Here is a 27,499-nt window from a genome sequence, read left to right as displayed (position 1 = left end):
ATTTATGTTATGAAGGCCCCCATAAGTGTGAAAAGTTCTTTAGGTTTTTTCCATTATCTTTAATCTGTAATTAATCTGGACACTTCTGCTGTTGCTACAGAATGTGTTCTCATTCCTGATTTCCAGCAGACTTTTCTTTAAATGTTAAGATAAGTTCTGTGTTGCTTCAAACTTGGATTTCATAAATAATTCATTCCTCTCATGCAGAGCCAGCATTTTTGTAGAGCTGTTGGTGGATGTTTAACAGTAGGTTCTTTCTGACTTAATGGTGAAGAAAATAAATATATACACAAAAACAACCACAGTGCCCTGGGTACTTCCTAGAAGTCTTCTCTCTGAAGCACTGTGCTCCTTTGGAGGTCATGAGTTCCTTGCCTCAGTTCCACCTCTCTGTGAAAAAGGAAGGAATTATAGACTGTCAGCAGTGGTTGTTGGCAAATGGAAACTAGGCTTTATTTTAAAGCTGTGTCAGAACTGAAAAATAATTGCATATTGGAAAATTTTGCACTGTTGGGTATTAATTTTACTAAAAAAATACAGTATACCCATAAGTTTTTGGTGTTATTTTCTGTGCTAAGGAAGGCAGAAGTAGGTTTTACACTGTAACACCTATTACTCTATTTCTCCCATCACAGTAAACATTGGAGTTGGAGAACCAGACTTCATCTTGGGCCAGCTGTATCATTTGTCTTCAGTACAGGCACCTGAAGTAGCCAAGTCTTGGGCAGCCCTGGCTAGCTGGGCTTACAGATGGGGCCGCAAAGTAGTTGATAATGCCAGGTAAATACAGCCTAATGTTTGAATTTGTACAGTACAATTGGTTTTCTAAAGATAAACCTTACCTGTGTATTTATGATTACTGTTGTATGTGGTCTGAAGTTTCCTGTGAGCAGAGAAATGAATATTCTCTTGGTTAGTTGCCTCTGTAAAACAAAGCTAACTTAATTCTGAGATAACAATGATTTCTGCCTTCAAAAAATTTTATACATAGACTTGCAGTAACTCTACAAATACTCATGTAATGGGGATCAATAATTCATTAACTGTTACAGTCAGGGTGAAGGTGTTCGGCTGCTGCCCCGGGAGAAATCTGAGGTTCAGAGCTTGCTCCCAGACAACATTGCAGAGGAGGATAAGGAGAAAATCTATGGCATTCTTGGGCAGGCAGTGTGTCGGCCAGCTGGGATTCAAGTAAGTGTGGATTTGTTTGAAAAAACGTTCATCTTCAGCATGAACCTTATTTTCCTCTTCTTGCAGCATGTTAACTCTTTTAAGTGTCTTAAAGTAAAAATTCAGACAGTACAAGAAACCATCTGTTGGCTATGTGGTAACCCACCTGTTGGATGAACTGTGGTAATGGGATCAAGTGATGCAGTTGCATGAACTGCTAGGCAAAAACTGACTTAGGAACTAAGACTGCTTGTAGAAATTGTTGGAGGACTTAATCAAACCTGCTTTCCCTTTATTTGCATTTAGGATGAAGATATGACTCTACAAATCACTGAAAACGAGGACAATGAAGAAGACGATATGGTGGATGTGATATGGCGTCAGTTATTAACAAGTTGTCCCTGGCTTTCAGATCTTGATGAAAATGCAACAGAAGGATTAATTAAAGTCTGGAGGAAAGTTGTAGACAGAATCTTCAGTCTGTATAAACTGTCCTGCAGTGCATACTTTACTTTCCTCAAACTCAATGCCGGGCAGGTTAGTGTTGATGTGGAAACCAAGTTACAAAGTTTTCTAAATGAGGCTATGAGCTATATACTTAACTTGGAGTATTTCTATGTTTCAAGGTTCCACTTGATGAAGAAGATCCCAGACTGCACTTAAGAAACACCTCTGAGCAAAGCACTGATGATGTAATTGTGATGGCAACCCTGAGACTGTTACGATTGCTTGTGAAACATGCTGGAGAACTTAGACAGTATCTAGAGCATGGGCTAGAAACTACACCTACTGCTCCTTGGAGAGGTAAGCATATGTTATCTAGCTGTTAAAATTGATTTTGAGACATTTTCTCTAAATGCAGAAAGCTGTTCTTTGCACTTTGATAAAATTTTAATTTAAGTGTGAGGAAAAGAGACCCTGTCTTTTACTAAGTCTCTGAAGATGTTAAAGTCTGCCATATACTCTGTAAAGTTTATAAGTAGCACAGATTTTGATGCCCTCCTTCCCCCACTTGAAGGCATAGAAAGGAGAAAGGGGATGTGGGTTGTGAAGTATTACATCACATGACCACTCTAAAAAACAAACCAGGTGGGTTTTTTTCTAGTTACAGTTGAGAAAGGTGTGTGATTAAAGCCACATGTTTCAGAAGTAGTTGTTTGTCACTGCACTGCAGGTTCTGATTGTTGAGGGACTTCCCCCTAAAGGTTATAGAGTTAGTGTGGGAGGCAGAGAAGAGAATGCCACCTATTGCACTTTCTTTTGGACTTTTTTGTAAATTAGTACTTCTTTGATTTACATTCTCCCTATGCAAAAAAAGAGGCATGCTTTTAAAAATGAAATTCTATCTCATTTGAAGAGGAATGAAGTGAATCAGCACATTTCCTTTTCTTCTTTCTGCAGGAATTATTCCCCAGCTTTTCTCCCGGCTGAATCACCCCGAGGTGTACGTTCGTCAGAGCATCTGCAACTTGCTCTGTCGAGTTGCTCAGGATTCTCCTCATCTCATCCTCTATCCTGCAATAGTGGGAACCATTTCACTTAGCAGTGAATCCCAGACTTCAGGTATGGAGAAAAGGAAAACGTGTTCAAATAAACTTAAGCTCCTATATTTTTATATACTGGGTAGGGTGATGCTGAGGTGGTTTTTATGTTTTCTCAGTTTTGATTTTAAGAATATTTTTATTATGGGAATTTACTGATATCCTTAATCGAATTTTTCACATTCTGCAAATTTTTCTTATGCTTCACCAGTACTTAATGGGGACCTGATGCTGAATAAATTGGAGTGATACATCTTACTGTAGCTAGGAATTTATCATCTGTTTTTAATTTAGGAAACAAGCTGCCTTCTGCCATCCCTACTTTGCTTGGTAATATACAAGGAGAAGAACTGTTGGGTGGTGAATGTGATGGAGGGAGCACTCCAGCTTCCCAAGAAAGTAGTAAAGATGATACAAAAGCTGGGTTAAATGAAGATCAAGCAATGATGCAAGATTGCTACAGCAAAATTGTGGAGAAACTCTCTGCTGCAAATCCAACAATGGTATTGCAGGTAAATAATCCAAATGTATGTTACTTGGGTGCTTGAGCCACAAATATGTAATTTATGTGTCTTGGGTTTTGGCCTACTAAAAGTTTGTGTCTCCTTTTCCCAACTTGTTCATCTACTGAAACAAATCTGAATTTTAGTTCTTTTGAAAAGAGACTCTTGCCTTCTCCAGGTTCAGATGCTTGTGGCTGAGCTGCGCAGGGTTACAGTTCTCTGGGATGAGCTTTGGTTGGGAGTTCTCCTGCAGCAGCACATGTACGTCCTCAGACGGATTCAGCAGCTGGAAGATGAAGTCAAGAGGGTCCAAAACAACAACACTCTACGGAAGTATGTCAGTTTCCATAATACAGGGGATAATCATAACAAATTTTTATTCTTGGGGAAGTAAACAGTCAAGTGAATCAGCAGTGATGTTGTTTCTGAATCCATTCTATCCCAGCTGCTGCTTTGTAAGCCTGGGACCTTATTTCAGGACCATTTTATGCTACAGCTACTTCTCCAGTCAAATGGGAGAAACAGTCTACCTGTGAATCTATGCTATGATTTCTTTAGTAATAACATGTTAGAACCCAATGTATATTGTATTGTGGATGATGAGATCCTATAGTTCTCCATTTCCAAGTCAGATGAAATGAGTATACACCATTTAACATGCTTAATCTATTTAGACATCACTGTAAATGCAGATACTTGGAGCAAACAAGACTGTCTTGATCTGATTTTAGTTTTCAGTGTTGAGCAGGTCTGTGTTTCTCCCTCACCTGGGTTCTCCTGTGAACAGAGTAGTGGAAGAACAGATCCATTCACTGGTCACTTGGCTAAACTTAAGAATGCCTCTTGTATTTCTGTAGTCAGGACTGACATAGAATGGGAGAACAGAATAATCTGAAAGTCTCTTCTTTATAGTTTGGTGCATCCTCAACAAGTAGTAGTAAAAAGGTCCTTTTATTAAAGGAAATCGGTTGCTTAAAGTGATTTCTGCTCAGAGCTTCTAATCAGGGTTTCTGGTGGTGAATAATGCAAATTCCAACTGGTTTTTTTTAAGAAAAGGTGTGGTTCAGAGGAACACTTATTCAAGGTGGAATGAAATACTCTTCATTTTAATATAAGCATAACTGAAGACCTCATTTTAGAGAAGTAATAATTTTTGTGAGTTCTTCAATGTCTCAGTTATTGTTTAACGCTGTCCTCATGAGAACTTGGTTTTATGGCATTAAGAGGTTTTTGTGTGTTTTTTAAAACAGAGAGGAGAAAATAGCAATCATGCGTGAAAAGCACACAGCTCTGATGAAGCCCATTGTGTTTGCTCTGGAACACGTGAGGAGCATCACTGCAGCTCCTGCAGAAACTCCTCATGAGAAATGGTTTCAGGATAACTATGGAGATGCAATTGAAAATGCACTGGAGAAGCTTAAGAATCCTTTGAATCCTGCTAAGCCTGGAAGCAGCTGGCTCCCATTTAAAGAGGTATCACATGCAAGAGTAAGAGTACAATGATGAGGCTCTTGCTGCTCTTGCTGCACCATGTGCTTGACCCTCTCCTTCTCTTGCTGTTCTTTTACCATATCAAAATTGCTGCCTCAGACTTTGTCTTAGCAGTCAGCACAGGCAAACACTAAAGCACCATATTTTTTGCCTCTAGCCAGTCCTATTGATTGTCTGTTATTGCATTTCTACCCATTGAAATTACATTTTTCAAATCTTGCAGCTTCTTCTGTGTGGGATGCTGTCAGCTTTGGGAGCAGAGGGCTTTCTTTCTTTTAAATACTGTCTTTCTGAAACTCTGGTATTTGAGTTTAGTTGATTTAAGAAGTTAATTCTGTTTATCTAAGCATAGTCTTTGGGCTGTGCAGCAACCTTCAAATGATCAACCCTTCCCAGAGGTCCTTTGTCAAGTATGTCATCTTCTCTTAGTTTATGGGTCTGAAGAGAAACTAAATATTCACTTCTCTCCAGAGCCTGCCTGGTGTTTTTAAAACCAGAACAGAGGTTTTACATGCAAATAGACCTTTTTTACTTGTACGTCTTCTTCTGCTTTGTAGAACAGACAAGCATTCAGATATAAACAGGAGGTTGCTGAATGCTGCTGCCTTTAACCACAGCTCAGATTTTTATAAATACAGGAGCAACCCTCTTGAGGAGCATGATTTGTTATGATTTTGCTTCTTGTCACTGCACAGGGTATATTTGCTGCATAGAGGATGTTGTTTAGTTTTTGTAATCTTCGTCCTAAACTGTGGATTAGCAGCATGGCAAGGGTGCAGAGGAGTTTAGGAAAAACCTTTGTTTTCTGGAAGATGACCACCATTAAGTCTGGTTTGATGGTGTTTTTGTTCTTACTGCTAACTCTTAAAGTGAACATTAACCTAAAAGAAAAAAAAAAAATTCTTTGGAATAGGTAATGCTGAGCTTGCAGCAAAGAGCACAGAAACGGGCCAGTTACCTCTTAAGACTTGAAGAAATCAGCCCTTGGCTGGCTGCCATGATGAACACTGAAATAGCACTTCCTGGAGAGGTGTCCACCAGGGACACAGTCACCATCCACAGTGTGGGCAGCACCATCACCATCCTGCCAACCAAAACCAAACCTAAGAAGCTGATGTTCCTGGGTTCAGATGGGAAGAACTATCCCTACCTCTTCAAAGGTAACTAGTTATATTTGCCTGAATGATAGAGAGAAAGAGGAGTTTGAAGCATTTGCTCTATCTCTTCCCTACCTCTCACTTCACCAGATAGTTTTCAAGGAATTTTGCCCTGTGAAACTGTAAGTCAAATCCCTTCTTTACAAGGCTTTCATCAGAAGCAATGCTCTGCTTGGATATTGATAGGATTAGCTGGATGCAGTTTTCCAAAGGCTTAATGTAGCCCATAAAAGACAACTTTAGAGACTTCTTGTTTTTGCCTGCAAGGGCAAGGCCTATTTGTTCTGTTGTAGCCATTGTGTGTACTGCTCACACAGCAAGCTGGCATAAACTGGTAGGTAAATGCCATGTAAACACTTTGCTTTAGGCCAAACAACTCATCCTTAATCTACATATTATGAAGATAGTCATAGTCTGAAATGTAGTAGGTTTAAAAAAATACTAAATTTTGGGCTTTAGGAGAATTTTTTTATCTAGAAGCTAAATTTTAAACAAATTTCTGGCAGGTTTGGAAGACTTGCACCTAGATGAGAGGATCATGCAGTTCCTATCCATTGTGAACACCATGTTTGCCACGATCAACCGGCAAGAGACACCACGGTTCCACGCCAGGCACTACTCGGTGACACCCCTGGGGACAAGGTCAGGCCTCATCCAGTGGGTGGATGGAGCCACCCCTCTGTTTGGGCTGTACAAGCGCTGGCAGCAGCGGGAAGCTGCTCTGCAGGCACAAAAGGTAATGGCTCTGTTCTGTGCTGAGTGGAACAAGGTAGAAGAGAAATGCTTGTTTTGGTTTGCTTTGCTAAGTCACGTGGTCTTACAAGGATTGTGTTTTGTTCATAATAATGCAGGAGGGTTCTGTGTATTCATGATCTTGGGGCTTCACCAGAAATCAATAGAATTGCATGTCTGTTATTTATATATAATTACAGTATGTAACATAAAAATGCTTTTCTGGCATAATAATTCATGAGAACTTGTTTTTTACAAATAGAATTAACCTTGATTGAAATTATTTTAGTTCCATATCTTGTTTACTCATTCTCATTTCATTCTAAATACAGTTCTTGCAATTATATTTATGAGATCTACTTGGAGAGCAGAATTAGACTGAAAGCACATTGTTTTGGCCTATTTAGACCTTAACTACTGAATTTTGAAACCAGTCCCTGAGCTGAAGAAGTCATGCTCAGTCAAGGCATTGATTTAATATTTAGTTCTCACCAAAATTTGGGATATGTTTCTGTGCTAATACATCAACTACCATTTTTATCTCTTCTAGGCTCAGGACTCTTACCAGACCCCTCAGAACCCTGGAATAGTTCCTAGACCTAGTGAACTTTACTACAGTAAAATTGGACCTGCTTTAAAGGCAGTCGGGCTTAGTCTCGACGTGTCACGTCGTGACTGGCCCTTGAATGTCATGAGGGCTGTTCTGGAGGAGCTGATGGAAGCAACTCCCCCAAATCTCCTCGCTAAGGAGCTCTGGTCATCCTGTACCACACCAGATGAGTGGTGGAGAGTTACACAGGTGAGTTACAACAGCTGTATTTTACATAGGAGAGGCTGTGGTTTTAATGGGATGAGGGACACCAATTGCCTGAGGTGTGGTACTTGTGAGTTTGGAGAGCTGGTGCTGCTGTGAGTTTTGACGAAGTGTTGGCAATTGTGCCATTGAATTTAAACGTGGGTATAGACCAGATAAGTCTATGTTATTATACTAGAATTATCAGCCTGAGAAATGAAAACTCTTGTAAGATACCATCAAACAACAAATAGAAAACTGCTTGGAATAAGTTGGGCTTGATTTGTTTTACACTTACACTTAAAGTAATGTTTTAAGATGGTAGTCAGTCCAATGTGTTGGCAGAGGATTCCCACAAATAATTTTTTCCTGAAACTCTCTTTTAAGTCGTATGCAAGATCCACTGCAGTTATGTCCATGGTTGGCTACATCATTGGTCTTGGAGACAGACATCTGGATAATGTTCTTATAGATATGACTACAGGAGAAGTTGTCCACATAGATTATAATGTTTGCTTTGAAAAAGGTAATTTAAAAAATGCTCTATGTTATTCAAATAAAAGGTTTTCTTTCTTAGCAATTAAAAGAAACAACTTAATTTTTTATCTTAAAGGGAAGAGCCTTAGGGTCCCAGAGAAGGTTCCGTTCCGGATGACACACAACATTGAAACAGCCCTGGGAGTGACAGGAGTGGAGGGGGTGTTCAGGCTTTCTTGTGAGCAGGTATGGTTGGAGATTTGAAAACTGAGGGCCATCACTGCCCAAATACTCTCTTAGAACTTTTCTATTCTACATTCTGCTGCTGGTTTATAGAGCCTTCACCTTTCTGCTGTAATTGTAATTGGGCTTACTTTAGCTATATCCTATGGTAGGTATTTAAGAAACATGAGATTGTCTGATAAATGCACATGCAAGTAGTGGTACAACTAAAATTTAGGGTGAAAGGGGGACTCCAAGTTGTGGATTAAAATGTTTGTTTTTCCTGAATTTTTTTTTTTACTTGTTTTTCTTGCCCTCTTCCTTTGGGACTCATCCCGCTCAAACATGACAGATATGTTTTTAAAAAGATAAAGGCTCTGAGGAAGGGAGATTTTTTTTCTCCTTAAGTATCTGTGGCTTGTGCATAGAGTTTATGTGGAAGGCTAGATCTTTCCACAGATTTAGCTGCATTTCTGTACCTACTCAAGTACAGTCTTTTGCCTTTAAGTTTCCACTGTTCTACAAGGGTAACACAGAATCAGAACGAGTCTTTTTAAAATATGATGCAGGTCCTTCACATAATGCGGCGTGGGAGAGAGACTTTGCTTACGCTGCTGGAGGCTTTTGTTTATGATCCACTGGTGGACTGGACAGCTGGAGGAGAGGCAGGATTTGCTGGGGCTGTCTATGGTGGTGGTGGCCAGCAGGCTGAAAACAAGCAGAGCAAAAGGGAAATGGAAAGGGATATTACACGGAGTCTCTTTTCCTCGAGAGTGGCTGAGATAAAGGTGAGTTTACTGGAATAATTTTTTAGTTTTAATCCAAAGTAGGCTCTGTGCTTTCATTTTATTTATTTGCATTTTGGGAGTGGGGGAAGATATGGTCATATATCAGCAATAGTTCATGAATTTTATTGTGATAAATTGAGTTTATGTGAAGAGAAGTGTTTCTATTGAACTTGCAAGTTCAGTAAATTTTCAGTTTCTGCATGCTTAATTCTAAAATATGTTTTAGTGCTTTGCCTGAATCTGGGCTAGGAGAATAGCAATAGAGGTTTAGAGAGCAGTTTAAGTAAAGAATGTCTGTTAAGGTTTGGCAGTTGTAGCACTGGAAGCAGTGCTATATGAATGGCATTGTTGAAGGGTTAAGTTCTGCCATAGCCTTACCTTCTGCTGTCAGTTTGATTTAATGCAGTTTGGTAACATCTGTGTCTTGATTGCAGGTTAACTGGTTTAAGAACAGAGATGAAATGCTTGCTGTGCTGCCAAAACTGGACAGTAGTTTAGAAGAGTACCTGAACCTGCAGGAGCAGTTAACAGATGTAGAAAAGTTGCAAGGAAAACTACTGGAAGAGATAGAATTTCTGGAAGGTGCAGAAGGAGTGGATCATCCCTCCCACACACTTCAGAAGAGGTACAGAGGAGACAGGAGTTCTGTCAGAAGTCTCATAGTTCAATACAGATGGTGTTTTAGCAATGTACTTATGGATTAAATGTTAGGAATCTGTATATGAGTGAAGAGCTGGGTAAAAGCTGTTGCAGTAAGAAGGTCACTCCTTGTGCAGAAGAACTACTGAAACCTTTTCCTACTGGATAATCTTATTCATATCTTGCACCTCATACTCCATCAATATAACTTGTGCTAGTCCAAGTTCCACACTTGATCCTCAAGGCAAGAGAGGGCATGTTCTGAAAGTGGTGTCCCATCATTATAATCCACATAAGGGAGCTATTGATAAATAGCACAAAAATATTTTCTTGTAGGTTTCTAATTTTTTAAGTTATTTTTGAAGATTATTTGAAAATAATCAAGTATTTCAGAATTGCATGAATAGGCACAAGCATTAATTAGTTTGTAGGAAAACAATTAATAATGCAACACTGTTAGTTTAATGTAATTGGTGAGAACATGTTCATTTCCTGGTTAACAGTTGTATTTTCAATACTGTTCTGTATTCTATAGTGTTAAGTATTTTCTTTCTTGTAGTACTTACTTGATTCTGTGGCTTCATTAATTCAGGTATTCTGAGCACACACAGTTGCAGTCTCAACAAAGAGCTGTCCAGGAAGCCATCCAGGTGAAGCTGAATGAGTTTGAGCAGTGGATAACCCATTACCAAACTGCCTTCAGTAATTTAGAGGCAACACAACTTGCAAGTCTGCTCCAAGAAATTAGCACACAAATGGACCTAGGTACAAAATAGTATTTCTGGGGGTGGTTTTAATGGTTTGAAAATAACTTGAGTTTAATATCAGGAGGCATTATGAATCTCCTCTAACTTAAAGACAATGATCTGTATGTAATAAGTTAAAAGAAAGGGCCTTCTTCAAAGAGTGATCTGGAGCTCTTCAAGGTTTCAGTGCCAAGCTGTCTGAAGGAACTTGTCTGTCTTATCCTACCTGGGCATGAGATTCTCTTACCTTGTGCTCAGAATTCTCAATATGAATTCTCTATGCTTCCTTATAACAAGTAAAAATTTTCTTTTTTAAAAGTTGTTAATGCTCAGTATTTGTATTGTATAAAACATGTCTTCATACATATCTTTATTTTTAACCTTCTTTCTTAAAAGGTCCTCCAAGTTATGTCCCAGCAACAGCATTTCTGCAAAATGCAGGCCAGGCACATCTAATCAGCCAGTGTGAACAGCTGGAAGGAGAGGTTGGTGCTTTACTGCAGCAGAGAAGATCTGTGTTACGTGGTTGCCTGGAACAATTGCACAACTATGCAACAGTAGCTCTGCAGTATCCAAAAGCTGTGTTCCAGAAGCACCGAATAGAGCAGTGGAAGACCTGGATGGAAGAGCTCATTTGTAACATGACCATAGAACGTTGTCAGGATATCTTTAGGAAGTAAGTTGACAGAATAATGACTTGGTCAAAGAATGTAATGTTCAAGCTACCACCCTAATTTTGTAATTTAAATAAATACTTTTGCAAGGACCTATCTAATTATAAAGCAAACCAACACTAAGTTGTAATTCTAGAAATTTGGAGTGAATATGAAAAGTGCTTTAAAAATACCATTCCAGAATTTAATATGTGTACTTCAACAAGAAAATCAAGTAACACTGTTCTGTAATGAACAAATGGAGAATTCACCTTTGTGGCTTCAGAGTAGGGATATTTTGAGTTTTAGAAACTTCTAGCATTTAAAAATCAATAAGGAAGTTTTTTTTTTTTTTTTTAAATCTAGTAGATTTTCAAGCAGTTTCTAGTTCTTTTTTTCTTCTTAAGTCAGGCTGTTTCAACATTATTATGGCTTGTCTTAAAAGATCTAGATGATATTTGAGCGTTTCCTGTGAAATCTCTTTCCTTTCTTTTTATCTTGTATACATTCTTTGCTTGAAGGACAGTTATCTTATGTCCTTGCAAATAAGTGTGGGATATGGTGCATTTTAGGACCTTATGAAAGCATTGTTAGGGTAGTCATCAACCTCTTGCAGTATTTAGAGTTAAGAATCACAGAATAATGAGGTTGGAAGAGACCTCTAAGATCATGGAGTCCAACCTGTACCCTAACACCTCAACTAGACCATAAAACCAAGTGCCATGTCTAGTCTTTTTTTAAACACATCCAGACATGGTGATTCTGCCACCTCCTTGGGAAGGAGTAATTTATTATTCTTTCCATGAGAAAAATTTTTCCTGATATCCAACCTGTGCCTTCCCTGATGTAGCTTGAGACTGTGTCCTCTGGTTCTGTCAGTGCTGCCTGGTGGAAGAGACCAACCCCACCTGTCTACAGCCTCCTTTCAGGAAGTTGTAGAGAGCAATGAGGTCACCTCTAAGCCTCCTCTTCTCCAGGCTAAACAGCCCCAGCTCCTTCAAACATTCCTCACAGGGCTTGTGTTCCAAGCCCCTCACCAGCCTTGTTGCCCTCCTCTGGCTGCGCTCAAGCATCTCAACATCCTTCCCAAACTGGCCCAGAGCTGCACGCAGTAGGTGATTTAGGAATGGTTCGAACACAGAGTGTTTTTCCTACCTGCAGAGCAGAAAGCAATCTGTTCCCACCTGAGAAGGGGAAACGTGGTCCCTGTCCTTGTGTTCCACAGGTACGAGATGCAGTACGCGCCCCAGCCCGTGCCCAGCGTGTGCCAGTTCATCACGGCCACGGAGATGACGCTGCAGCGCTACGCGGCCGACATCAACAACCGGCTGATCCGGCAGGTGGAGCGCCTCAAGCAGGAGGCCGTCACCGTGCCCGTGTGCGAGGAGCAGCTCAAGGAGATCGAGCGCTGCATCAAAGTGTTCCTGCACGAGAACGGCGAGGAGGGCTCGCTCAGCTTGGCCAGCGTCATCATCTCTGCTCTGTGCGCCCTGACCAGGTGAGTTCCCTCGGGGAAAGCTCCCGGCGGAGGCCACATCACAGGAACGGTCAGTGATGGATTCTGTGAGGAGTGGCAGCGGGCACTGTTTCTAAGTGTCTCAATTCATCCAGGCGGAACCTGATGATGGAAGGTGCAGCGTCCAGTGCTGGAGAGCAGCTGGTTGATTTGACTTCCAGAGATGGAGCCTGGTTCCTGGAGGAGCTTTGCAGCATGAGTGGCAATGTCACGTGCCTTGTGCAGCTGCTGAAGCAGTGCCATCTTGTACCCCAGGACTTAGACATTCCAAACCCCATGGAAGCATCAGAAGCTGTTCACTTAGCCAATGGAGTATATATCTCACTTCAGGTGATTCTTTTATGCTACTCTTTCCCCCATCCTTCAAGGCTTCAGCGAAGTCATTCTTAATGCATTCTTCCTTAATGAGCTAAATGTTTGTTTATGCTGCTGCAGAGATTTTTTCCTAAGTTTTGCTCCTGATTGCTTTATTTGATTGAGCTGAACAGGCAGTTGCTTCTGTCATTGGTTAAAAGAAACCTTTTTGATCTATACATAAGAAATTGCAAAAAAACTGCTGTCAAGTGGATAACCATGAGGAAGACATTGGTATCAGCTTTATAGGCACACCAGCTTCATGTCTGCTTTTCATTTTTCTGTTCTGTTGCTGGCAGTCCAGATCAACTTCCCAACTCTTCAAACTGTGTTCTTTCTGTTTTCTGCTCCTGCTAAACTTTATTTATTTTCTCCTGAATCAAATTAGTTTCAAATAAACTCAGAAAAGCTGTTGTACATGCCCCTGTCTCCAATACTGAGTAAGAGAAAAATGCATTTATAATTTTGTGGTTCAGAAATGTTTCCACATTAATAAAACACAAAAACCCCATGAAGGGCAGTCTGAGTGAAATATCTGCTGAAGACTAATGTGCTTTATAAACTGTGGCTGGTTAAATAGATTTTTGAGGCTTTTAGTTCCATTGTATTGTATTTGAGAAATATTTTCCTCTGAAGCTGCATAAGTGCATTTGGATTTTCATCACTTTATTTTTTTTCCCTCTTTGAAGTTGTAACATTTCAGAACTGTTTCAGAAATGTGCATGGCAGCAGTTTCACTGCATTGCAGTGGGGATCTTTCACCCACACATTGTTGTCCTCCCTGTGAGCTCTTAGATAAGATGTACTCACTGAGCTCCCTGCTCACTTGGCAGTCAAGATAACCAGTCTTTTTGGTGTGTTTCCTCTCCTTTTGGAGACAGAGCACGTTGGCTCTTTCTGTAGCTGCCTTTAGCCCTCTGCTGCATTCTGCTTGGGGGAAATTGCTCTGTGCCACAATGTTTTTCTTCCCTGTATTGATTTCTGTGGCAAATTTATCACTACCTGGCAAGTTTCTGCTGCTTTTTCTTTGTCTAGTCCAATCAGTTTAGCAAATCATAAATTCAGTAAATAATTTAATTTGCTCATATTTATGTAATGGAAAAGAAAAGCTGACATTGATGAAACCAATTGAGAAATTATGAGCTTTGTGTCCCCCCAGCCTCTGCTGTGGAGATGGCTGTCAGGTGCTGTGGAGATGGTTGTTGCTACCTTGCTACAGATGTCAGACCTTTGGCTTTGTACAGGGTTTAATGTATTCCTGATTTCTTCAAACTTAATCCAAGAGCAGATTTTGGACTCTTGGCTGACCACCATCATATTTTAGATAATGTCTGCTGCATGGTAGTGTAGTACTAAAATGACAAAAAATGTTGCATGTGGTACTTTTTGAGGGGGAAAAGTTCTTACTTTTTCATACCTGCTTCCCAACAGGAGTTGAACTCCAACTTCCGGCAGATCATTTTCCCCGAAGCACTGAGGTGCTTAATGAAAGGAGAGTATACTTTAGAAAGTATGCTCCATGAATTGGATAATCTCATAGAGCAAACAACTGATGGAGTCCCTTTGCAAACGTTGGTTGAATCTCTTCAAGCCTACTTACGAAATGCTGCTATGGGAATAGAGGAGGAAACACACACCCATTACATTGATGTTGCAAGGTAAATCACCTTTTTTTTCACTTCATGTGTGAGAGAGTAAAGACTGAAGAATATTAGTCTGTCTAAAATTATTTTTTGTTTGATATACAGGCTTTTCTTGCCCAAGAATACCTTCAGCAGAGTGCAGGGTGTAGTGTGCACTTGTTTCCTCCTCTGTGTTTGTCTGTTTATCCACATGCATACACAGAAATATGGAGCTGTGGCAATTTACATTTACATCTGCTTAAAACTGACTTTTGGTAGTCAACTTCTTCCAAAATATGTAGTTGAGATTTCATATTTGAAGTGAAAGGATGCTAAAAATAGGAACTTGTTCATTAGTTTGTGGGAGGAGCCTGTGAAGAGGAGAGCTTGTAACCATGGCACTCCTTATCAGGTGGTTTGATGAGCAGCTTTTGCTTAATGAGTCAGTGACTTGATTAAAAAAGCAAAATGAGACAAAACACTGAGCAAACAAAGACTTGTGCATCTTGTAATGTGGGACAGTAAATTTCTGGGTAGGTGCTTGGTACACAACAAACCAATTCAAGATCTTCAAGTGGTGTTTCCCTTGAGCCAATTGTGGTGGGTCCATCTGTGGTACAGTGAATCTGTGGAATCAGTCAGTTTAAGAAAATTCTTATTTTAAATGTTTATTGTGGACTAGGTGAAATCATGTAAATTTTCTTTCTTTTTTTCCTGTTAAGGGTACTTCATGCTCAGTATGGTGAACTGATTCAGCCAAGAAATGGTTCAGTTGATGAAACTCCCAAAATGTCAGCGGGTCAGATGCTTTTGGTAGCTTTTGATGGAATGTTTGCTCAAGTGGAAACTGCATTTGGTTTATTGATTGAAAAGGTATGGATTTGTTCTTTCTGGAGTACTGTTGGAGTCAGAATTAGGAAACCTCCAAAAAACCCAAACTAATTAATTTCCTTTACATTGCTCAGCTAAACAAGATGGAGATACCTCTTGCTTGGCGTAAGATTGACATAATTAGGGAAGCCCGCAGCACCCAGGTTAACTTCTTTGATGATGACAATAATCGGCAAGTCCTGGAGGAAATTTTCTTTCTGAAGAGACTGCAGACAATTAAAGAATTTTTCAGGCTCTGTGGTACCTTTTCTAAGACGCTGTCAGGTAAATAAATGTTATCAGATATTCACTTTGCCTTTATCCACTTCTCATCCTGTTCAGAAGAACATAAAGGGGTCACTTTTGCTGTAACTTACCCTGGACATGTGGTAAGGAAGCAGCAACTAAAAATGAATTCCTGTGCCTTTGCTGTGTTTACAATTTGGGTGTTATTCTTCTGGATGCATCAAATGTTTCATTTATAATAAAAGTATTATTTCTTTCCCTTTAAAAGGAATCAGTTCAATTGAAGATCAGAATGCAGTAAATGGACCTGTTCAAATTGTCAATGTGAAAGCCCTTTACAGGAACTCTTGTTTTAGTGAAGATCAAATGGCCAAGCCAATTAAGGCTTTTACAGCAGACTTTGTGAGGCAGCTTTTAATTGGCCTTCCAAATCAAGCTTTGGGACTGACCTTGTGCAGTTTCATCAGCGCTCTGGGTGTCGATATCATTGCTCAGGTAGAGGCTAAAGACTTTGGAGCAGAAAGCAAAGTTTCTGTGGATGACCTGTGCAAGAAAGCAGTGGAGCACAACATCCAGATTGGCAAATTCTCACAGCTGGTGATGAACAGGGCCACAGTGCTGGCCAGCTCCTACGACACGGCCTGGAAGAAGCACGACCTGGTGCGCAGACTGGAAACCAGCATCTCCTCGTGCAAGACCAGCCTGCAGAGAGTGCAGCTGCACATTGCCATGTTCCAGGTGAGAGTCCAGCACAGGCTGGGGAAAATGAGCCTGAGTTACAGTGTCTGAGCACAAGAAACATGATATTTTGTCGAATAAGTTCTAACAGTATTTTAATGAACTTTATAAGGTATTTTTGGTTATAATTATCCTGTAAATATATAAGGAACTGTGTTACTGTTAGCTCTTTTCTGGAAGACTGGCTGCTTTACAAGAAGCAAATTCTTCAACATATACTTTTTTTTAATCAATACACGTAATTTTTTTCCATAGCCATTAAGTGTGTGTTTAGAAAATGGGTCATTCTCTGGCTTCCTTACCAGCATTGCTGTCTTGTTCTCCCCCTTTTTCTCAGATTATGACTTTAAGGAAAGAGATGGCTTGGAATTGAGGGTATGAGGTGCTGAATGTAATTTTGTACCTTTCCTTCCAAGTTTTAATGCATTGACTGTCTCCTTGCTCCACTCTTTGCTTCATTAAAAATACAAATAGCAGCAGTATCAGTCCTGAAAAATGCTCTTCTGAGGCTTTAGATAAATCCCATAGTGTACCTTTACACAGGTATCCAGTTGTTTTGTACTGTCAGTGATGTTAATTTTATAAGGGACAAGGCTTTCTCCAGGTCAGTTAATAAACCATTTCATAGACCAATAAGCAAAATTGTCTTGGTTTTAAGGTATCACAAGTGAATTGTTTCTGAATATTGATGGCTTTTCCTTTAGATTAAAAAGATGTTTGTAAATCACATCTAGTAAGTTAGTGGACTGATTAATGGTATAAACATCCAAGCCAGCAAAACATCATTTAGAACTACTTGTATAATTTAATGCTCCTGAATGATTTAGGACTTTGAGCTGTGCTGGTAGTGTCTGATGTGCAGCCCTTTTAAATGCCCTTACTTATAAAGGGTACCAGAGCACTGGAATTGCTGTTTGTGATGCAAAGTATTTTGTGCTGAGCAATATTGATAATCAAGTGTTGCTGTTGCTTTCTTAAAGTGGCAGCATGAAGATCTCCTCATCAGTCGCCCCCAGGCTATTTCTGTCACTCCTCCACCTCGTTCTGCAATTTTAACCAACATGAAGAAGAAACTTCACACGCTCAGTCAGATTGAAGCTTCTATTGCAACGGTCCAGGTATGGCTGTTTGGGGAGGGTTGTTCAGCAGCACTTTGAAATGTGGCAAACACAAACTGCAAATCATCTGCCACCTTCAAATGGTGTTATCTGGCTTGCTGTCTTACACAAAGCTGTCTTACATGTGGGGGTATTGTCATTGATCTCTTTCAGTCTGTCTGATGGATACTGTCATATTGTTTGATTTTGCTGTCTCATCCAAAATGTTCTTTTGAATAGCAGTGAATGTCTTTGAAGAAAAATACAAATCTGTGAAAGTACCTTTCTTTCTGAAGGCTACTAATGCTCCTTTAAGTTTGTGTGCCTTAGATCATCTCTACTGTCATTTTTCATAGCTAAATGTCAGAAGTTCCCTTTGTAGAAATGGGCAAATTTATTCTTCTGTGTGTTAAGGTTTGTATGCTGTGGCTTTGCTCAGTATTTTAGATTTCTTTGGTGCCAGTAATATAGAATGTTTAATTGTTTGCTAAATACTGCTTAGCTTCCTGAATTTTAATTTCCTTTTTTAGTTGTGAAGGTACAGTTTATAATAATTTCTTGAATTATTTGCAAGATAATGGAGGAACTCCTATGATGTTATATAATTCTTAGTCTAGAAATCTGATTATTTTTGCCTTTTTTTTTTTGGTCAGGTAAAGTCTAGGCAGGTAGACCTTTTCTATAACAATCAAATCCAGTTGCAATGTGTACTGGAAATAAACTTTTAAACAGCATAAACTAACATTTGTTCATCATGAATGCCACAGTATTTTACATATATGGCATAAGAAAATGTCTGCATGTGTTATATATGCATAATTTATTTAAAGCCAGGCTTAGAATGCTGTATATCACTATGAATTATCTCTATGGGCTTTTTTCTTCCCCAATGCAGGAGAAACTAGCAGCACTTGAAGCAAGTATTGAGCAGCGTTTAAAATGGGCAGGAGGTGCTAATCCTGCACTGGCCCCAGTCTTGCAAGATTTTGATGCTACTATTGCTGAAAGAAGAAACCTTGTACTGAAAGAAAGTCAAAGAGCAAGTCAGGTACTATGGATCAGTACAGTACTCTTGCTTCCTTGAGTGTGTTCATTCTTCATTTCCTACTCGAGGTTTATGTAGAAGATATTTTTCTGCTCTGCATCTAAAGAGTGAGCATAGATAACCAAATACTTCTGGGAATCCACTTGAAAGCAATAGGAATAATCTTTGTGAGAATTGCTGCAGGGTTGGATGACCCTGGGATGATACTGCTACTGTAACAGAGCAGTATCTGTGTGTTTAAAATCCTCACTTCAAAGCACATGAAAAAACCAGTGTTTGTCTAATAGACAGTTGAAGTGAAATAATTTTTCTCACTGTGGCTTTGATTTTCAGGTCACTTTCCTTTGCAGTAATATCATTCATTTTGAGAGTTTACGTACCAGAACAGCAGAAGCCCTGAACCTGGATGCTGCATTGTTTGATCTCCTCAAGCGCTGTCAGCAGATGTGCTCCGTCGCATCGCAGTTCAACAGCTCCGTGTCCGACCTGGAGCTCCGCCTGCTGCAGAGGGTGGTAAGCACAGAGCAGAGCAGGAAACCTCTCAGAATCACTGCAGGGAGCTCTCAGCTTTGTCTTCCATTCTCAGGGTTATGTGTACCTGCAGATGGAGTGTGGCTGCAGAGTTTATGCTGTCAGTTACACTTGGCAGTGCTGTCTACACAGCCAGTGCGTTTTATCTCTGGGTACAGATAAAGAAATGTTTCTGTTGTTTTTAGGGCACTGGTCTCGAACATCCTATTGGCAGCTCTGAATGGCTTCACTCAGCTCACAAGCAGTTGACCCAGGAGATATCTACACAGAGAACAGTACAAACAGAAAGAGAACAGCAAATAGAAACAGTTTGTGAAACAATTCAGAACCTGGTGGATAGTATTAAAACTGTGCTCACGGGTCATAACAGACAGCTTGGAGATGTCAAACATCTACTGAAAGCTATGGCAAAGGTATGCATGAAACATCCTTCAATTTATTCCTCAAACCCATGTCAGTACAGTTTAAGAAGAATAACAGTTGTAGTTATGTGCTTTGTAAAGTAACTAGAAACAGTAAAATGTTTATGCATATGGAGTTGAAGACATAAAGTTCATGTTTAAGAATTCATAAAAGTTTCTAGCATTAGCCTTAGCAGGCTTTGGTTGAACTGAACCTTTTCTCTCTCTTGGCAGTTGAAACATTGTGTTTATAAATCCTTTTGGTTCTAAATCTGTAAAAAATTTTATCATTAAAAATTTATTTCTTCATACATAACTACTGAAAAATATAGTTGTTTGTAATCAGATGACAAACTGAAGGACTGAAAGGGCTTAGAAATCTCCACTTTATTCTCTTAGCCAGAATGTAGCAGTTGACCTTTTTGTACATCTTGGTTCCAGGATGAAGAAGCGGCTCTGGCAGATGGTGAAGATGTTCCCTATGAGAACAGTGTTAGGCAGTTCCTGGGTGAATATAAATCATGGCAAGATAATATTCAGACAGTTCTGTTTACATTAGTTCAGGTTATGGGTCAAGTCCGCTGTCAGGAACATGTTGAAATGCTGCAGGAAATAACTCCCACCTTGAAAGAACTTAAAACACAGAGCCAAAGGTAAGAGAGTCACCTTGTCTCAGGTGAGAAAAGGCATTTTGCATACCTGCTTTCATGTAGCAGGAACACATACGGGGCACATGCTTGATGTTTTTCTTAGAACTCAGAAATCTTCTTGCAAAATTTGAATTAATTTAATTTTTGGGTTTTCAGTAAATCAAGTAGTTGCATGAGTATTTACCAACTCCATTATGTTTCCAGTGTCTACAATAATCTGGTGGGGTTTGCATCACCCTTAGTCACGGATACAGCAAATGAATGCTCCAGCCCAACTTCAGCTGCTACATATCAGCCAACCTTTGCTGCAGGTAATACTTGCAAAAGTACAAACATGAAACCACCAGGAATTGATATTAGAAAGGGAATCATAGCTCTTACTGAACTTTGACATACAGACAATTTGCTTAATATAAACAAATTCTTAGCAGTGGAATAAAGCTTCTTGTTTATGAAGCAAAAGAAATTAGAAAATGGAAAGATTGAAAACTGGTGCAGAATTTAAAATGCAAATTTAAAATGCATTTTTTCTGAAAAACGGATAGGTCTATTTGATATGCATTTAATTGTGCTTTTTCTTGCCTCTATAATGTGCTGTTATTTTGAAGACTTTATGCACTTTTAAACTTTCTTTACAGCTGTACGTAGTAATACAGGGCAGAAGACTCAGCCAGAGGTGATGTCACAGAATGCAAGAAAGCTAATTCAGAAAAATCTTGCAACATCAGCAGATACTCCACCAAACACAGTCCCAGGAACTGGCAAAAGTGTTGCTTGTAGTCCCAAAAAGACAGCCAGGGACCCTAAAACAGGAAAAGGTAAATACAAACCTTAAAAAAACCAACTAGAAATAAAACCAACAACCCTACCAATGGCAGCAACAAAAAAATACCTCAGAGGGTTTCTATGCAGGAGTGTCAAGTTGCATTAACTTTGTTTTCTACCTGTAGCTGTGCAGGAGAGGAATTCCTACGCAGTTAGCGTGTGGAAGCGAGTCAAAGCCAAGTTAGAGGGCCGAGATGTGGATCCCAACAGGAGAATGTCTGTGGCTGAACAGGTGAGTTGAAAATAAAGTTCCAGTACTGGTCCTTGCTTTAAATATACCCTAATTAGCAGGTGTGTATGCTGAAGTGTGCCTTCAGGGCTGAAATCCTGTTGTGAATGGGGGTTCCTTTGGGGTGGGAGCTATTGAAGTGTAAATCAAGGTTGCTGCTGCCTTGTGTTGCTGCATTTTTTTTTTTAACTGCCATATGCTTTTGTTTTTCATATGGGAGGTTTATGTAGAGCCATAAATCAGATAAAATGGTCTTTTGTCTGTCAGTAAGCTAACATTTGTTCCACAGCTGCTGGTAACCAGGGAGAACACGAGATCTGTACAGCTGCCCAAGTGACAGGACTTGTCTGTGTTCACTAACATAACACAACCACTCCTGTCTCTGGGCAACGGAGTCAGGGGACACAGTTGTCCACGTCTATTTGAGAATGGTGTGGCTACTTCCAGGATAGGAGCTGTGAATGAGATGATAATGTGATTTTTTTTTTGCAGTACAGCTTCCTGTTTCTTATATGGACTGCACGAAATTGTCTACAGTTACTTCAGATTTTTTTCAATTAAATATTTGCAGGTGGCATTCGACAGTAAATTCTAAGATCACTTAAGCACTTTTAAAATTCCAGCTTATTTTTAATTCCTTGTTTGACCTTTTTAATAGGTTGACTTTGTGATTAAGGAAGCAACTAATCTAGATAACTTGGCTCAGCTGTATGAAGGTTGGACTGCCTGGGTATGAGTAGGGAGACAGCAGCTCGGTCTGGTTCAGCGAGGTCAGACATCCACCAGAATCAACTCGGCCTCAGGCATCCGTAGCCGCACCACAGTCGGTGGTGATGCATACTGGGGCTTAATCTGAGGAAACCTAGGAAATCTCGGTGCACTGGGAAGTGAATCCTGCAGGATAGCTGCACTCAGGGATACGCTCAACACAATGGTCTGCAACCCCCACGGTCAAGGGTGAACGCTCACCGCTTGAGCAACACGGTTTGTCTTTCTGCTACGGAAGAACTGCAAACGTGTCTGGGGGTCAGCTGCAGAAAGAAATCAGGATGCTACAAACGGCAGAGTGATTTGGAACTCAATTCCACCTGACCCTGTGAACAATTCAGGAAACACCGAACCCTGTTCTAAGAAAAACAGAAAAATGGGGCCATGAAGAAATCACAGCAAGGGCAGATTTGATGCATTCAGATCCTCGTTCCTCTTGTTCTGTGGCAGCAGTGCTGGTTGAGTTGACCAGTTAGTACGGGAAAAGGCTACAAAATGTAAACTTCAGAAATGGACTGAAAGCAAAGAGCTGTACATCAGATACACGCTGCATTGGAAGAACTTCTGAGATAGAAGAAAAAGCCTTTGTTCTCTTCTCCCTTTCCTCTTTCCTTTCACTCCTCTCTCCCAGCCTCTCCTCGCATACACCCCTCTTGGCTTATTCTTGTAGGTTAGGCGTACTTCCAATATACTTTTTATTTCAATCCTTCTACTTCACGGTTTAGTCAAATTAACAACTTAAATTCTGTTTGGTAAACAATTTCTCCAAAAGCACTGAAAATATAGAACATCAACGATTACTTATGAGTTGGATGGTCAAATGCAAAATGTAATTTTGGTTATTTTAAAGTCATTTTTGTGATTCTATTATGTACAGTTTCTCAAAATTGTCACTGTGCATTTAAAAGTAATGATTCCTACAGGCATTTGATTTAATGTGCACTTCCCTCTGCTTGCAGTGTACACTTTTTTGTAATTCAAATTGTCCCTCCAATCTCATTCTACTGTGATTGCTGTAGTTTCTTTCGTACGACTAGCTAATCCAATGTAATCTTTACCTTTTTAAAAACCAGGATAGAGTATCTAGTAGAGTTTTACATTGTTGATGACAGATAAACAATAAAGTGATGTTCTGGTGGAGGTAGAGTGATATGCTTTTTACTTCATTTTCCTAATCCTTTTAGTTCACACTTGTAAATTCTAGTGCTTCATTCACAGGGGTAAACATATAATCCAAGAAATGAAGGACTCTCAAATTTTTGTTCAACTAGATCTGTAAAGATTTCTGCAAAGTAGTTTTCCTTTGCCATATTTCTTCTATACATGGCTATTCAGTAATGCATCCATAGGGAATCTTCCACCAAGGTTTTTTTAAATCAGTTCTCAAAGTGTGATTATGGTCAGAAAAGTCTTTCTAGAAATGGCATCATCTTCCTTGGATCAAGGTCCTGCTTGTCTGCTGGTTGTCTAAAAATCTTCTTCCTTTGTTTTTTAAGCAGGACACCTTTAAAAAAAAGGCAGCTTCCTTTTCTTAGAGAAACAAACTCCACAGAATTTAGTTACAACTGCAGAACTGTGAAGGTGCTGATAGCTAAAGCAGAAATGCACCCTGGTGTTCTGAACCCCGATAAATTCATTGTAGCTCTGTATAAAAAGTTTCTCTTTTGTAAACTTGGTAAATTCATTATGGACAGTTGCTGAAAAATGTGGGAATATCCTTAATGCCGTTTTAGTCACTTTTCAGAGTAAAACCACACTTTCAATACAGCATTTTTTCAGTCAAAATCCAAGTATTAAAATATTTGAGCCAAGCCCACTACTGGCACAAAATTAATTTAATTGAAAGGGTTTGCAGCAGTTCATCTGAGTAGGAAGCTTGGCTGGTGATTTTTGGATAATGCCAGCAAACTTCTGTTCCTTTCAGTATTTGCACTATGCTGACTGCTCTGCCTCCGCACTAGGTCTTAGAATTCACTTTCTCCTCTGTTGCCAACTTTTTGTGGACATGCACTTTGAAGTGTAACAGTTTTCAACAGTCATATGGCCTTCCTTGCACTCTGATTGCCTGATTACCTCTAGGGAAGTCACAGGCTTTGCATCTAACAGTACCCGTGCAAACGCATTCCACTGCCACTGCTTCCTGACCCTCTGCTGCTCGCTCGTCGCAGGAAAAGCTGTTGGAATGTTGCAGTGAAGAACATTCATATGCAGAACAGGACACTTGACACTGTTGGTCCTTTCCATTTTTCTCCAGTTCGAAATGACCTTATGAACAATCTGTTGGAGAAGTGTAGTGACAGGAGTGTGTTGTACCTGCTGTTTTGTTTCTTGGAAGCTGGGGGGAAGGGAGGGGTAATGCACTCACCTGTGGCTCATGTATTATACCTCTGCCATCCAGAAATGAAACACTTGTGTGGAGATGGGTTCTTACTGCGTAATTTAATAAAGTTTTAAAAAATAAAAAAGAATGTGTTTTTAATTTCCTTCTACGCAATGCTGTGTGGTTGTGAAAATTACAGGGAAGAAGAAAAGTGCCTGATACAAACAAATACAAACCAAACCCCAAATTAGAACAGGATTCTCCAGAGACTTAAATTTGCATAAGTAATGCAAGGGAGACAGCTCAGATGTGCAGGAGTTAGTGGGACTGTCACTGTTGGCTTGTGTGCTGACACATTTTTCTTGGAAATGTTGACAGTATGGGAGGTTGGTACAGTCTTGATGAAACCTAAAATTCAGGTTCTGCTCACATATCCTGCATAGTAAATAAGACTGCATTAGTTGCATTCTCTTAAAAGACATAAGGGTCCTTCCTTCATTTTCAGTAGAACTGGTGTTTATTTTCTTTGCAGTGAGGCACACCTAGGATAATGCAAGTCTAGAATACATACAAACCAGCTGAAGCTATAGAAGTCAAATAGTTCAGCTGGGGGCAAAAAGTTTTTTGCCTGTTGTTTACCTGCAGTAAATATTAACCAAGGGACCATGCTATAAAGTGATTTCTACAAGCCAAATTGCACATACGTTCAGCAGTTTTGTTATGCCCTCACAATTCTATAGGCTTATGGTTGAGATGCCCTTTGAAAATCGACTTGGGTGTTTGCCTCTCTTCCTTCTCCCCTTTTGGAAAGCCAGGATGTGAGCATGGCTCTGCCAAATGGGTTGCTGGGGTGTGTTAAACTGGAGTCATTAGTGGTGTCCTAGGTTATTTTGGTAGGATAATGGCACAGTCAATACAACAAAAGGAAAATGCAGCAGATCTATACAGTTAAGAAAAATTAGGTTTTTTTTTTAGGGACTTCATGGTCTGATTTTGTTTTGCAACAATTGGTTTTGCCCTCAAGGATTATCCTATTTAAATAGAATCATATTTTGTCCAATTTTTCAAATGTCTGTAAATGACTCAAGTCCCCCAAACTGAAGCTCTGTTTTTCTAAGCGCTGTAGTCTTTAAGGTTAATTTACTTCAATTATTCATTAATATGTTCTGTGCCTGGTACATTAGCCATTCTGTTTTAGTGCACTCAAGTACTTCAAAGGTTTCTTTGCTCTCTTTTTTCCCTTTTTTTTTTTTTTTTGTCAAGCTTTTCCTAAAATTAGCAGACACACTTTATGCATTAAAGAATTTGACTAGGAAAAATATTTGAGAGGACACTTGCTGTCTGTGTGTTTGTTAATGTGGTCCCAAATTATAAAATGCGTTTTTTCTTTAGTGAAGTTGTGAGCATACTGTTAACATTTTAGCTATAGGATTTCACAGAAATTACAGATATTAGCTACAAACTACTGTTCTGTACATAAATGCATAGCTGATTAGAGCAATTCTGCCATTCATCAGGCAAATTTTTTATTAATAGCATAATAAACAGGTATGCTGAAAGGGTGGAGGCTTGATATTTAAATTTTGTGTGCCTTTCCTAAGTGCACAGAGCAATTGCACTGCCCCTTTTAAAGGTGCTCTGAAGCCAGCTTGGGGATTTAATTTCCTGGCTGCTCAGCGAGGGAGGGGTGGGCAGGTGGCAGGGCCTGCCCTGTGCTGTGTTCCATGGCCTCTCTGGCATTTCTGGGCTTGAGGGCACCCAGCAACACTCACCTGCTCTTCTGAGGCATGGAGCAACACCTAATAGGAGGGAAAGGCACCTCCATGGGCCCTCTGGGATGGAGAAAAGCTGCATGGGCACCAGGCTGGGGAGCTGTGTTTGAGAGACTGGCTGGAGATGGTGGCAGTGCCTGCTTTTCTGTTGGTAAGTGCTCGGGTTTTCTGTGGTGAGAATCACATAAATGGATGAAACCAGGAGCTGGCTGATGGTATCTCATAGCCAGAGCAGTGTTGCTGCAGGGACTGCAAATATCTGTGGAAACGGTAATGCATCATGGACCCACACAATGGCGAGGGGTTGGAATGGACCTTAAACACACTCTAGTCCCCACACCCCTGCCATGGGCAGGGACATCTCCTAGCGCTCAATCTCCCTGGGCAAACCTGTTCTCACCACCCTCAGTCAAGAATTCCCTTCTGATATCTAACCCAAATTTCCCCTCTTTCAGTTTGTACCCTCTACTCCTTGTCCTGTCACTGCAGTTCCTGATGAAGCATCCCTCTCCTTGCAGGCCCCTTCAGACACTGGAAGGTGCTATGAGCTCATGCCTCTATATGACTCCATACTTTTAAAAGACAAATAAAATTGTTGCTGGCATCACCACTTACTTATGAAATCACCTTTTGTGTGAGTTTGCTGTGGTACAATTACAGATTTTGAGAGTGAACTCCACCATTTATAAGTGTAAAATGTTACATGAAAATACTGTTAGCTTTTAGTGGCATGTGAACGAATTTGAAAGTTATTCAGTATGGTATCTGTTCTTTACATATGTTCTAAGGTGAGTGAGAAGCACCCTGTGAAAGACCAAACCATTCAGGACAGGCATATGTTTGCTTTTACACTGTCCTCCTTATTCCTTCTCCTTTTTTGTCTCCATCAAGCTGGTGCCAGAGCAGTTTTGGTGCCTGAGATGTTTTCTTTGCTCTCATTATAGCCTTGCATTGCAACCTGGGCAGGGTGATTACAGTCATTAACTCACGTGCCTGAAGCACTTGGAAAGCTGAGTCAGAAACAATATTTATATCCCAGTGCCTTTCTCCTGTATTTATTTCCATGCTGCCACAAGTTCTGAAGGAAATAAAACACCTTGCTGGGCTTTGATGTTACCAAGAGAATTGGCCCAGTGCTGGGCCCTGCTGAGGCCACACCTCGGGCGGTGTGACCAGGTCAGGGTCCCTCGGTTCAGAACGGACACTGAGGGGCTGGAGTGAGTCCAGAGCTGGGGAAGGGCATGGAGCAGCTGAGGGAGCTGAGGGTGTTCACTGGGGACACAGCGAGTTCAGGGCATGGAGCTCGGAAGGGGCTGGAGCGGCTGAGGGAGCCGGGGGCGTTCACTGGGGACACCGGCAGGCTCGGGCTGACCTCAGGGAGCTGGTCAAATGGGGCTGGAGCCGGCCCGGCGTCGGGCTCTGCTCCCACGAAACAAGGGACAGGACAAGGCGACAGAGTCTTAATCTGAGCCTGAGGAGGTTTAGGTTTGACATTAGGAAGAATTTCTTCACAGAGTGATTAGATATTGGAACGGGAGGCACAGGGAAGTGGTAAAGTCACTATCCCTGGAGGTGTTTTAAGGAAAGATCCGATGTGTGTCAC

The 27,499-nt window shown here is 40.3% G+C and overlaps 1 protein-coding gene across 2 annotated transcripts in view; it reads left to right on the top strand.

The window, feature by feature from the left end:
• The window catches only part of SMG1 (SMG1 nonsense mediated mRNA decay associated PI3K related kinase), a 60,364-nt gene extending 36,071 nt beyond the window's left edge, over positions 1-24,293 (top strand). For both annotated transcript variants that reach the window (XM_050980328.1, XM_050980327.1), the window contains 32 exons: positions 636-780; positions 1,053-1,191; positions 1,477-1,707; positions 1,797-1,974; positions 2,572-2,733; positions 3,006-3,223; positions 3,393-3,547; positions 4,465-4,687; positions 5,619-5,865; positions 6,369-6,598; positions 7,145-7,393; positions 7,775-7,913; positions 8,001-8,110; positions 8,656-8,874; positions 9,309-9,499; positions 10,106-10,278; positions 10,656-10,935; positions 12,138-12,410; positions 12,524-12,758; positions 14,214-14,440; positions 15,127-15,277; positions 15,370-15,559; positions 15,789-16,258; positions 17,239-17,376; positions 18,251-18,403; positions 18,734-18,913; positions 19,117-19,344; positions 19,774-19,985; positions 20,187-20,293; positions 20,621-20,800; positions 20,933-21,039; positions 21,695-24,293. In XM_050980328.1, coding sequence (XP_050836285.1) covers positions 636-780; positions 1,053-1,191; positions 1,477-1,707; positions 1,797-1,974; positions 2,572-2,733; positions 3,006-3,223; positions 3,393-3,547; positions 4,465-4,687; positions 5,619-5,865; positions 6,369-6,598; positions 7,145-7,393; positions 7,775-7,913; positions 8,001-8,110; positions 8,656-8,874; positions 9,309-9,499; positions 10,106-10,278; positions 10,656-10,935; positions 12,138-12,410; positions 12,524-12,758; positions 14,214-14,440; positions 15,127-15,277; positions 15,370-15,559; positions 15,789-16,258; positions 17,239-17,376; positions 18,251-18,403; positions 18,734-18,913; positions 19,117-19,344; positions 19,774-19,985; positions 20,187-20,293; positions 20,621-20,800; positions 20,933-21,039; positions 21,695-21,772 — 6,218 coding nt within the window. In that variant the 3' untranslated portion in view covers positions 21,773-24,293. The remainder of the gene's footprint in view (positions 1-635; positions 781-1,052; positions 1,192-1,476; positions 1,708-1,796; positions 1,975-2,571; positions 2,734-3,005; positions 3,224-3,392; positions 3,548-4,464; positions 4,688-5,618; positions 5,866-6,368; positions 6,599-7,144; positions 7,394-7,774; positions 7,914-8,000; positions 8,111-8,655; positions 8,875-9,308; positions 9,500-10,105; positions 10,279-10,655; positions 10,936-12,137; positions 12,411-12,523; positions 12,759-14,213; positions 14,441-15,126; positions 15,278-15,369; positions 15,560-15,788; positions 16,259-17,238; positions 17,377-18,250; positions 18,404-18,733; positions 18,914-19,116; positions 19,345-19,773; positions 19,986-20,186; positions 20,294-20,620; positions 20,801-20,932; positions 21,040-21,694) is intronic.
• Positions 24,294-27,499: the final 3,206 nt, after the last annotated feature.

The sequence above is a fragment of the Serinus canaria genome, chromosome 14 (genome assembly GCF_022539315.1).
Source record: "Serinus canaria isolate serCan28SL12 chromosome 14, serCan2020, whole genome shotgun sequence".
NCBI lineage: Eukaryota > Metazoa > Chordata > Aves > Passeriformes > Fringillidae > Serinus > Serinus canaria.
Note: the sequence above shows the minus strand (reverse complement) of the source record. Positions and strands in the feature narration are given on the sequence as shown.